The 13031-nt window shown below is 43.7% G+C and overlaps 1 protein-coding gene across 5 annotated transcripts in view; it reads left to right on the top strand.

Annotated features, from left to right (window-relative positions):
- LOC107265186 overlaps positions 1-13031 on the top strand; it is a 26064-nt gene that overhangs the window by 3835 nt on the left and 9198 nt on the right. For 3 of the 5 annotated variants that reach the window (XM_015734352.2, XM_015734353.2, XM_015734350.2), the window contains exons 2-15: positions 1534-1716; positions 2530-2670; positions 3543-3578; positions 5419-5601; positions 5687-5830; positions 5909-6091; positions 6166-6297; positions 6396-6710; positions 6787-6969; positions 7055-7186; positions 7261-7575; positions 7653-7982; positions 8057-8377; positions 8456-8638. In XM_015734352.2, the coding sequence (XP_015589838.1) occupies positions 1534-1716; positions 2530-2670; positions 3543-3578; positions 5419-5601; positions 5687-5830; positions 5909-6091; positions 6166-6297; positions 6396-6710; positions 6787-6969; positions 7055-7186; positions 7261-7575; positions 7653-7982; positions 8057-8377; positions 8456-8638 (2781 nt within the window). The remainder of the gene's footprint in view (positions 1-1533; positions 1717-2529; positions 2671-3542; positions 3579-5418; positions 5602-5686; positions 5831-5908; positions 6092-6165; positions 6298-6395; positions 6711-6786; positions 6970-7054; positions 7187-7260; positions 7576-7652; positions 7983-8056; positions 8378-8455; positions 8639-13031) is intronic. The other 2 variants (XM_015734351.2, XM_015734354.2) reach the window with 1 other exon arrangement.

Below are 13031 nucleotides of genomic sequence, written 5' to 3' on the forward strand. Positions count from 1 at the left end.
TTTTTTTTTTTTTTTTTTTTTTTTTTTTTTTTTTTTTTTTTTTTTTTTTTTTTTTTTTTTTTGAGAAAAGTTCCTAATAAATGTTGCGACTCTCTCGAGTCTCTCCCTCTGCAACTGGCACTCTTGGACTCTCGGACTCTCGGACTCTTCTGCTCCACTGGCAGCTTCTGCCTGAGCTTGTCTTGCGGGGGAGTCTGCTGGCCAATGTTATTGGGTCGGTTTACGTTTCCAAGAGAGACGCACGAGGACAGTGAGAAAGAGAGACAGCGAGAGAGCGAGTGAGTGAGAGCAGGAAGAGAGATAGAAGGAGAAGAAGGGACTTTGTCTCTCTCTCTCTCTCTCTCTCTCTCGCGGTGGCTTTCCCGTCTCTCCCGGCTCTATTCTCAGGAGCCATCTCCTAAAATGGAGGGCGACATCGCGCGCCGGCACGTCGCTCGGTGGAAACCCGAAATTCGTCGATGCTCGCTGGGCGCAACCTGCTCCGTCTGAGATTTCCCTGACTCCGAGAGCAGCATCCACTTAGGATCGGCCGTGACGCATGGATCCACCTACCGATTTATCCGAATCGACGATCGACGCCTGACGTCCTTCCCACGACTATCGTCACGACGCTCCTCCCTTTGCCCTGGCGTCTCCAGGACTATCGTATCTGCGTCGACCTGTAATCCAATACCTACTCGTACCGACTGAACGTGAATCAGAAACGATGCCCGTGTATCCACATTTGCTCGGGCAAAGCTCGGGCAAAGACCGAAATACGCACGAGCGATTTCTCTGGTTACTGACAAAGAAAAAAATTAAAAATTCCATTTTTCGACAATTTTATGCAACCTTCTTCCGTTCGAGGTCAAATATAGTAGGACGATTCGGTCCCGTGCAGATCACGAGTCAAGTGGGAGCTCCGCGGGACTCTTGGGCATTCAAAGTCCTAGGCAGATGGCCCCCTCTAAAACACTATTCGTGATTTAAGAACTGGCGATTATGTAGTTGGAAAGTATGTACATACAGCTATAGTAAATGCTAAATATTAAGTGCGAAAAGAATCCGGAGGATATTCGAACGTTTAGAATGAATGCGCTGAGAGGTTTTGCTCGAAATAAAGAAATATGTAATCGCGCGAAATCTATAGGAGCGCTTTCGTGAAATCGGCCGGTCGTGAAATCTTTACGAGAAGAAAACAATCGGAAGTACCAGAGGAACTTGGGAATTCTTCGAAACGTCCGTTCCGTCGTTCCAGGCCTCGTGTTACGTAAGAGTCGAAGGTGGCCTTAGAGTTAGGACTATATTTAAAGTACCTACAGCGTGCTGATATATTTAGAACGTATAAGTGGTTTCTCGATACCCACGTGGCCACTTATGACTTCTAGCCGATCATAATGACGATCACGAAGACACGTGACCACCCCGAAAGAAGAAAGGCTTTCTCCTTTGATCCCATCGGTATCGTCGTATGCTTGTCCCTTGGAATTGCGTCTGACGGCGCAATAATAATAACAACTCCGATCTATGATAACCGATCGTTCTGTTTGACAGATGCCAGGAGCTGCTTAACGTGTGACAAGGTCCTAGCTGAATTAGAGAAAATCGACGACGACACCGACAGCTTCGGTGTTGACTTCGTCAAGATAAACGACAAGCGATTAGCCAAGCAATATGGAATCAAGAATTTCCCGGCGCTCACTTACTTCCGCGAAAGGGAACCCATCATCTACGACGGTAAGTCAATCCGCGAGTGTGGCCCGTCAGTGCATTAATCTGGCCCTGTTACTTTTTACTGGGAGAAGGAAACAAAAGGAAAATTTGAAAAAAATGTAAAAACCTAAGAACGACAAAGCCAGAGAATTCCGAGGTCCAGCTGGGTCGAGCCAGCTCAGCAACTGTTGTCTTAAGGAGCCTCGAGTGCGGAGCCGGCCAAATGGTCAAATTTTTATTGGAAACTGGCCGAAGTTGTGACCTTGCCAGGAATGAGAAATGTCCGAGGTTCAGGCAATAGCATTTGACCCAGAATCTCGGGCGAGTGACGCCCAAAGTCTTCCGTCCTTCTTCTCTCTCTCTCGAGGGACCGGCCCAAGTAGAGTGAAAGTGGGCAATTTCGAGTTTAGAATTTGAAATGGTCGCGACCCTCGTTAATCCGGCTCGTTTCTCGATCGCTTTGCCGATCCTGAGATCCGCCTGGATTAACGAGCGTCGCGACGCGCATTCAGTCACTTCGCAGAGTGCGGCTACTTGAAATGGATCCATCTTAGTTTTCCGGGGCTGAAGTCTCTACGTCACTCTGTGTACCCAGGGGGCCTGGGTACACAGTGTGCCTTTTGCTTCCTGGACTCGAGCCAGGATCACCCGTATTACCTATAGCGTTAACGTGTCTAACAAGGAACACGTAATAGTCAAATGTACGAATTACTCAAGAAAGAAAATTCCCAGGCTCGCTTGTGGAATTTCTTCACTCGCTGGAAATGTGCATCCACTTTAGAAATTTCGTCTTAAAATTGTTCTTCCCAATAAATATGTTATTTATTTATTTATCAGGTGACTTGATGGACGAGGAGAGCGTCCTTGACTTTTTGACGAGTCTCGAGGCTATGGATCTTCCCGACCGGATCGAGGAAGTCAACGCGAAGATCCTAGAGAAAATCGTCGAGGATACTGAATTCGTCGCTGTCCTTTTCTGTGAGTCCTTTTCCGGCCAGTCGTTCCTAACAATTGACCTTCTCGATTATTTAGGCTCAGGTCAGGTCAATTTATAGAGAATATACGAAGTCCTCGAAAAGTCATCCGGAAGTCCACCACTTTGAAATCCCAATGGAGGAAGAGATAAAGAAGTGCCAAAAACGTACTCTCGAATTAACATTTGCAAAATGCGCAAATTAACGCGTCCCTTAACAATTGTATTTTGGCGCGACGAACATTTTGACAGTTGGTTCAAATTCAAAGAGGAGAGTCAGAATTACAAAAAAATATCTCTCCCACGTGTTCGTCTCGTCCAGTATTTACTCGTTATGTCTCGACTAAAATATTTTCTGTCTTTCATTGAAATGCATCGACTGACCCAAATCTGATGAGTTTACGATCACAAATAGAAAGATCTAGATGAGAAGCATAGATCTTTTTACGATCATAAATTTTGTCAGTTGCGTAACAGCATTCCATACATATGTAATCCTAATCGAGTCAAATGTGCGTTCATGTAAACATTACACGCACCGGTCTCACCCGTAGTCACTTCCAAACTCTTGACTCATTATAAATCTTTATTAATTCCAAAAATAGTATAACCTTCATTACCAAACACATCAATTCCATTCGTGATTAATTATACGAAAATGCTCGTTAGATGCATCGGCACGCCATTCGATCCGATGCGTCTTGGGTGTTTTTGCGTTTATCAAAGTCTCGTGCACCGATAACGATATCTTTAGACTTTTTTTTTTCGAAAATTTACGTTTTTCAAAAAAATCAAGACTTTGCAATTCGCATGACATGTACATACGTGCAAATAATACATACATGTGAAACTCTTTTGTGTGTGTTGGCGTGGATAGGTCCTGATACGGAGCGGTGTGCCGGCGCCGGCTCTAGTAAGTACACTTTTACACGCAATCAAGATCCTTCCTCGATTATTCATTTATTCACATATTCACATATTCACATATTTACATTAAGCCATATGTTTCTATACCTACCGATGTACCAAATAGCATCGCTTTACAAATACGCTTTGCCAGCACGCAATGCTTCATATTTACACATCCACCCAAAAATCTAGCGCATAGCTATACAGTATACATACGGAAATCGTAAACTGGTACGATAATATATATATCGTAACGTTAAGCATCGTGTATGGCTGATCTCCAGAAATACAATCAGCTCAAGATTTTTTCTCAATTTTTCAAAAAAGCGTAATTTTTCAAAAAATCCTCCGGAAGCGATAGTTTCCAAAAAAAGAGCATTTCTAGCCATTCTTGCTTGAAAAGGCAAACCGAAAGAAAGTTCACCGCAAAACTTTCACGACTAACCACACTCTCCCGTAAGAGCATCTGATTTCCTTGAAATTAGAAAATCGATATGCCTGATTTTCAAAAAAAAAATTTTTTTCCTAATCCTTACTTTGGCTTTTAATTCGATTCCAATGTCATTCGTGTTGTCGTTACGTGTGTCTAACTGTAGTTCATCCAATTGCAGCTATGTGCACTAGTGCAAGTATTTAGTATTCATCTTAACCTGAATGTTGTGCTTGGATACTAATCTGATACAGAGATGATTGTATCGCGCAGCATCCCTCAAGGATTTCATTGATCTGTGAATCCATTGATATATATATATATTGAACGTCGTGTCTCGTGACTAGCAGCGGGATACTAGTTAGTAGTTAGGGTCGTGACATCCTGTCGAAGTGTCAGTATCTCGTGCCAAACAGCCAATCGATAATCGATCTCATTCAATATACTGTTATTTAATGTGTCAGTTAGGATCGTTGAGCATCTCGTATATGCAGCATGCATTCCTACATGTACCTAGTATCATTATAGCTGTGCAAATTTATTATAAAAGTTACCATAAGCAGTATACGAGATTACAGAATTATTTGACTCAGTGTATGTATATATATATGTTGATATATAATCTAATCGACCTTATTGGCTAACTGATTGTGAGTATATCTACAAATTTTTTATTTTATTATGCCAATTAAACGCGAGTTAATATACTTTGAAGCTCTTGGCATCAGTAAGCACTTTATTCCCTGGCTACAGTCCAATGAATAATTCGAATAATTATTGCAGCCGATCGTCCTACAGTGTTTTTCAAAATTCGAGTCGGTTACTGTGGTTTGGATATTTAGACTTGTTTTTGTAAATTTTTATGAATGAAACGAGGATCTTACTCAACAGACATTCGGTTAGTCAAGTATTGCGAGACAGTCGGGTTGAGTGACGCGCGTAAATAAGAATTTTGTTGAGTCGTTGAGGAACGAGAAGAATTTGAGGTAAAAACGGAAGCTGATCTGGATGAAAGTTGAGTCAGAGCTAACTAAGAGCTGTCTCGAACGTCATCGAGTCCTGAGGGACGTCCAAGAAGCAGAACCCGATGGGGCGTCGCGACGCTTTGGGTCTCTTCGCAGCGGCGCAAGGGCGCTTATTCTTAGAGCTCGGACGCAAATAAAGATCGAATGACAAATTACTCTCCGATCTGGAGACGAACGCCTAGAGAGACTTTCATAAGACGCGTCGCTTTTACTTGCCGTTGGTCCATAGCTCCACTTATTGTTTACTCAACTTGTACAAAGTATAGATAAATTTCGAGAGATTCGAAAATGATACAGACGAACGTACAGTTTGTATATTGTAGATTTACATAGCTTTGTATAGATCCTGGAATCAGGAATTAACATTGTTTTACTTTAAAATGGGACAGACAAGCCGGACTGTAAAAAGTGTTCGAAGGCCCTTCAAGAGTTGGAAAATATCGACGACGAAGCCGACCAGCTGGGAATTGGATTCGTCAAGATCGCAGATGAGGAACTTGCCGAGGAGTACAACCTGGGTCCGCTGCCTGTCCTGGTCTACTACAGGCACCAGATACCAATAATATACGAACGTAAGAGATTCATGAAAATGTCAATGAAGTTAATCTTAATACAAAGAACGCACAATTGTCAAGTCGATTGTCCAATTGATTTAAGATGAGCTGAGCAAAGAGGAAGATGTGCTTGAATGGCTGGTGGCTAACAAAAGCACCGGTGACGAAGAAGACGTGATCGAAGACGTGACCGCCAAGACTCTCGGCACTCTGATTGGAAATATCGACAACCTGGTCGTCCTCTTCTGTTCGTAAATCTTTAATTCGATATTTTGATTATCAATTTTCCCAGACCCAACTGACCATTTCCTTTCCCGTATCGCAGACGATCACGGAGACGAGGATTCGATGCAGGTGCTGAACGAGCTCGAGAAAATCGACGACGACTGCGACAAGCACGGAATTCAATTCGTGAAGATCGACGACGAAAAGGCCGCCAAGGAGTTCGGAATCGATTCCGTACCTGCCATCGTTTACTTCGAGAAGGAAATTCCAAATGTCTACGATGGTTCGTATTCTGGATTCCGTTTAAAGTAATTTCCCACTTTCGTCGCTACTCCAATGCCGAATGCGTTGAATCAGGTGACGTGGAGAACGAGGATGAGATCCTGGAGTGGCTCCTGGCTCAGCTGGAGAAGGACGAGATCGAGGACGTCACCGATGAGATGCTGGATCGTCTTATTAAACAAGGAAACACCATGGCCGTGCTTTTTTGTTCGTATATAGAATTACACGTGTTATTATTATTATTATTATGTATCTTAATATTTTCCTCGATCGAGCCGACTGTACGGATTTTCTTATTTTTCAAGACGACAACAACGACCGGAAGTCTCAGCGAGTGCTCAATGAGCTGGAGAACATTGACGACGAGTGCGATCAGCTGGGCATCGTCTTCGTCAAGATCGACAACATGGAGGAGGCTAAGGAATACGGTATAGAGAGGATTCCCAGTCTGCTCTACTTCGAGAGGGGCATACCGACCCTTTACGAGGGCAACCTGGAAGAGGAGGAGAAGGTGCTCAAGTGGCTGGAGCATCAGCAGAAGAACGATGAGATCGAAGACATCACGGATGAGATGCTGGACATGGTCATTGAGAAAATGCCACACGTTGCTGTGCTGTTCTGTCAGTATTTTATTTTTTATAAGTATATCAAGACTTCTTGAACTCTCCTTTATGTGCTTTACCATCGTTATTGCAGATGACAAGGATCAGAAGAAGAGCCAGAAGATTCTGGCTGAACTGGAGAACATCGATGACGACTGCGATCAGCACAACATTGCCTTTGTCAAGATCGATGACGACGAGGAAGCTAAGGAATATGGCATCGATAGTATTCCAACGTTGGTATTTTTCGAAAAGAGAATACCGCATGTTTACGATGGTATTATTTTTTTTATCTTGATCAAGAAAATTATCAGCCGATCGAAAGGTCACTTGGGCACTTTGTAAGGGTTGATCAATTACAGGCGATCTCATGAACGAGGATCAACTTCTGGGGTGGCTTCTGCATCAAAAGAAGCACAGCGAAATTCCGGAAGTAACCGATGAAATGATGGAAAAACTTATAGACAGTACGGAATTCTTGGCGGTTCTTTTTTGTGAGTCTCTATGTCAGTCTGAAATTCGAAATCGTGGAATTTCGACGATTAAATAAAAATCATGTAATCTTCAGACGACAAGGACGACAAGCAGGACATACGTATCCTTAATGAACTCGAGAACATCGACGACGAGTTGGAGAAGGAAGGCATCGTCATTGTCCGAATGGATAATGACGCCGAAGCCAAAGAATTTGGAATCGATCATCTGCCGACGCTCGTTTACTTCGAGGAAAAGATCCCCGCGATCTACGAAGGCGATCTACTCAACGAAGACGAGGTCCTGAAGTGGCTGATCGAGCAGAAGAACACCGCGACGATCGAGGAAGTCACGGATGAGATCCTGGTGGACCTGATCGAGGAACACGAATACGTCGTCGTATACTTCAGTGAGTATTTAATTTTTCAAACTTTTCGAAAATCCTGAAGATCTACGTGCTTATTATTATTTTCTCGAACTCCTCAGGCGGCAATTGCGACGAAGGCGACGAGTGCGACAACATCTTGCGGGAACTGGAGAACATCGATGACGAACTGGACGAGACCGGAATCATCTTCGTGACGACCGAAGACACGGGGGTCGCCAAGAAGCACGGGATCAAGACCTTCCCCACGTTGGCCTTCTTCAGGAACAAGGAGCCACTGATCTACAGTGGTGACATCGAGGACGAGGACGAGGTCCTCTCTTGGCTGACGGACGAGAACACTCTTGAGATTCCTGGAAAGATCGAAGAGGTCAACAGCAGGATGCTGGAGAACATTTTGGACGAGAACGACCACGTGGTCGTGTTTTTCTGTTAGTATTTTGGAAAATTGAAATTTTGAAAAATTCAAAAACCCCTTTTACACGATTGCCCGATTTACGTGCAGACAAGGAGGGCGACAAGAAGAGTCAGAAGATCCTGCAGGAACTGGAGAACATCGACGACGAGTGCGAGGAGAAGGACATTGACTTCGTGAAGATCTCCGACGAGGGTATCGAGAAGGAGTACGATCTTCCGAGTCTTCCGGCACTCGCATTTTACAGGCACAAGTTCAGGCAGATTTACACCGGCGACATGATGCACGAGGAGGCCATCCTGGACTGGGTCCTCGATCTTCACAGTTCCACTCCCGACGTAATCGAGAACGTCGACCGGAAGACCCTTCAGGTCCTCATCAATGACGTCGAACATCTTGCTGTATTTTTCTGTGAGTCATCCTAGAACAATTTTCAATTTTCCTCCATCAATTCACTTCCTACTGTGTTCCTTCGTTTTTTTCCTGCAGACGATGACAAGTGCGAATCCTGTTCTGAGATTCTCGAGGAACTCGAGACCATCGACGACGACACCGATAAGCACGGAATACAATTCGTTAAGTCAAAGGACGCAAAGCTGGCGGCCGAGATCGGCATTTTCTCATTCCCAGCCCTCGTTTACTACGAGACTGGTGTCCCCATCATGTACGACGGTAAGACTCGAATGCTTTTTTGGTTTGGCTCTTCATGTCCCTTTGTCTCACACACTTTATCTTTCACCCAATAACACGATTTAGTATCGATCGAACCGAATCGACGAATTTCCCCTGTAACATTTATTCGTCATATTCACCTTTTCCCTATACCTTTCTAAGGGGAAATACGTCGTGAAGGCATCGCCGGAAAAAAAATATATCGGGAGAAAAATCGATACGACTCGAACCTTTCTACTGGAATAATAATAATAATAATAATATAAAAGGAACATTAAGAAAAGTACAAGTCGTGCCCAAATGCCCACCGGAAACTATCCATACAAAACGATTGACCATTTGATGTGTGTGACTTTTGTAGGTAATCTTAAGAACGAGGAGAAAGTTCTGGAATGGCTAATTGAACAGAAAAGTAAGGAAATTTCTAGGATGATGATTATAATCACTGGTGTATTGTTCTTTGTCACTTTAATATCGGTAATAACGATCCCGCCGGGTTACAAGTACAATACGTACGCAGTGGTGATAACGCCGATCACGTTGCCGCCATCACGATCGCCGTGATTCGATACAAAAATAATTAGCAGACGCTACGCTTTGAGTTTGCATTAAGCAATCGATATTATTACATACGTATATAAATTTACGTTCGCGCATAAATATAACGAAAATTCGCTTTGGCGAGCGAAACTTCTAGTCAGCTGTTGAGCTTTGTTTTTTTTTGTTTCATTATTTTTCATAGCAAAATTGAAAAAAAAATATGTAACTAACTCTAGTGACGATTGCATTTACTTTGACGCGTTTACACGAAATGCGTCGTGGCGACGCGGTCGACGTCATCACGATGACTCCCGAGAAATACTGCTCGACCCGCGAAACGTAGCAGCAGACCGGTGGCGCCGCGTCGCGGTGAGACGCAGCGCGCAGCTTTTATCGCGATACCAATTTTTCTTTTATAATTTTCTTTGCCTCTGGCGTAATTCTTTTCTATTTCTCTATATTATACATACATATACATATTATATCGCAGATTTTTATCAATCATTCGCACTGTCGTACGTTCAAGGCGCGACGTGTTATATTGAGCTACTACCACGCTAGGAGATTACGTTCGACGTAAAGGCATGTGACTTTTTTGAATTAGTCGTTTTGAGAAAAATAAATAAATAAAGAGAGCAGCGCGTACGCGTCTAACGTATTCTCCGCCGCATGCTTAACATCAACATACGTTAACACAAGGCGCCCCTCCGCTTGGTACAACTACTTGATTCTTATCTCATTTACACAAAATTAATATATCACATGGATACCTTACATACGTGCAAAGAGAAATAAATAAATGCATACGCACAGAAGTGACTACGTGGATTGCGTGTTCAGCTTACAATTAGACTCATACGGCTGTTTCCTGGTTTTCGGTAGTTCCGTAGTTTCGATCCTGGCGCCACTTTCGCGTGTGCATTGAATCCTTCGCAAGACGAGACATAAACACAGTAGTATACGCGTTAAAAAAAAAAACGTACGCTCCGTACATGACCGCTACTCATTGATATGCAGGTAATGATAGTGATGATGATGATGATGATGATGATGATGATGATGATGATGATGATGATAATGATGATTCAAATGAGGATGACGACGATGATGATGATGATGATGATGATGATTCAAATGAGGATGACGATGACGATGATGAAGATGATGATGATAACGAATCCGATGAGGATGATGACGAAGACGGCGACGATGACGACGATGACGATGATGACGATGATGAAGATGATGATGACAATATTGATAACGACAAATCAGTGAACAAAGCCTTGAAGAAGATCCTGGACAAAGGTAAAAAAAGCGAAAGGACGCCGGAAACCATATAGGAATTCACGTGAGAGCGAATTATGAAGAACTTCGTTTTGTGAGCGAGATTTGAGAAAATTTTAAGTGAGAGAAAGAGAGAGAGAGAGAGAGAGAGAGAGAGAGAGAGAGAGAGAGAGAGAGAGAGAGAGAGAGAGAGAGAGAGAGAGAGAGAGAGAGAGAGCGAGAGAGAGAGAGAGAGAGAGAACGAGAGAGAGAGAGAGAGAGAGAGAGAGCAGTGTGCCACCCGATATCCAAGTAGAGTAATGTCGGTCTGCTCATAAAAGTAACCGCGATTAATAATCATTGAACGTTTTTTTGTATGGATTATTGATTGATTTATTAGTTTTTGACCCACCGCTCACGGTTGAGCTGGGCTGGAGGGCGTATCGCATGCGCATCTATCATCTGACTCAATAATTTTAGGGACTTTCTGCCAATGCCTCTTTACACTCTCACGTCCTGACTTTAACCACCACCCTGTCACCTCCGATGCATGACGCCATTCAGCTAGACGACGCGCAACGACGCTACTCGATGCCAATCGATCCATTCGATACGCGATCGGAGGTAGCATCGTTGCGCAAGATTGATCTTGAGCGCACTTTTACAATCCTGGATTTTTCTGACAACTCTAAAAAACTGAAAGTCTAAAGCGAGCCGATGGTTTCTGTTCTGTTAACAGCTGTCGTCTGCAGCGAGCACGCAGTCGAGAGAATCGGACTAGCCTCCGTCCAATGACTACTCAAAGAAAGAAAGAAAGAAAGAAAGAAAAATCGATATATCAATTTCACAAAAAGAATATGTAGAACAAAAATAGAGAAACACAGTGAGAGTTATCATACGCGCGTTCGTAAAGAAACTCGATCGATCCTTGGAGTGTCTGTTGTTACTGTACATAACGATGATAATGGCGGGTGTATATAAATGATCTAACGAAATTACAAATTGCCATGAACATGATCTCGGACTGTTTCGCGAAAGACAAGATTCTCGCCCGACTCGTGATTGCGAGATTTTCTATATAAAAAAAAAAAAAAAAAAAAAAAAAAAAAAAAAAAAAAAAAAAAAAAAAAAAAAAAAAAAAAAAAAAAAAAAAAAAAAAAAAAAAAAAAAAAAAAAAAAAAAAAAAAAAAGCGAAAGAGGGCAAATTTGTTGAATTAAAAGAAATGGAGGCTGGTCTTACCTGGCCGTTAGGGTCGTCGACTCGCCGAGTATAATTTTTTGTTGTTTTCTTACATACATGCACGTTTGGCTTTGCTACGCATTGAGGGTGATGAAGTGAGAGAATTACTTGTAACGATGGGAGGACTCGAGTTCGTTTTTTAATATATTTTCTATATTACTTTTTTTTGTTCTGTTGTTGTTGTTCACTGAATGTCTTTACCGCTGAAACATCTTTGAGAGTTCTCTTTTGTCTTGTTGACTCGTGCGAGAGCTAGGCTAGCCAATTCTCTTGTCTGACTCGTTGTATTTGCTTACCGCAGGCGACGGCTGTTTCTACATCGGGATGGGCGGTAAAAACGCGAAACCCACGATTCCCTCCTATGAGCCCTACCAGTGCTGTCCCGCGAAGGTCGCGCGAGGCACCAAGCTCGCCAAAGTGAGTCCGCTGAGCAAGCCGTCGAAGCTGGCCAGCAAGTCGACCAGACCGGAGCCGGCCCTGGCCCTCAAGCCGATAAACAAGCTCTCCGCGAAGGACAGCAAAAAGACTGCGACTGTGTCGGCAAAGCAACCAAAGGACGCGAAGGACGCGAAGGACGCGAAGGACACGAAGGACACGAAGGACAATAAGTCTGGCAAGACTACCAAGGGAAAGAAGGGATTTTTCGGAAGCGGTAAATATCTGAACTGGCTCTGGTGAGCCACCAATCGCGATCCAGCAAGCGTGCGAGACGCTTTTCGCACTCGACCTCGATTCTCGTTCAACCACTGCCCAATACCGTGGTCCAGTAATTAGTCTACCTCAAGCTTTTCCAATTAACGAATAAACGATTTGCTCATCCGGAGTCTCAGGCCGAGCAGTGGTCTCCCGATCGGGCGGCTGGGCAGTGATTGAATAGAGACGCGTAGATGGTAGATGGTAGAGCTTCCGTAGGACTTTCGTGTATACTCTGAGCCCAAGAGCTTCGGAGGAAGAGGCTGCTAGGCAGCAGCAACCTGACACGTCTTCATCTCTCGGATGCAGATGTCGCGGGACCATGAAGATTCGCCTCGTCGCGTCCCGGGCCAAAGCTCTAAGCTGCCTCCTCCTCGTTCACGAAAGCACATGAACCCAGCGGAACGCACTCGTTGCTGGTTGCCTAAAAGCTCTTTCTATTACAAATCGAAGCTTCTGCTGACATCGGCAGTCCCGTGTTTACATGCGCATGAAACCTCTGATTCTAGCTTAGACCGCCAGCAATGCGCGATTCAACTCCGATCGACCTACTAAAGTAACTTCATTGCTCCGATGCTCGGAATGAGATCTCTCGGGCAATTTAATCATTTGGAAATCTATATTTTCATCGAACGCATTCGTACACACATGACC

The sequence above is a fragment of the Cephus cinctus genome, unplaced genomic scaffold, assembly GCF_000341935.2.
Source record: "Cephus cinctus unplaced genomic scaffold, Ccin1 Ccin1_scaffold0215, whole genome shotgun sequence".
Taxonomy (NCBI): Eukaryota; Metazoa; Arthropoda; class Insecta; order Hymenoptera; family Cephidae; genus Cephus; species Cephus cinctus.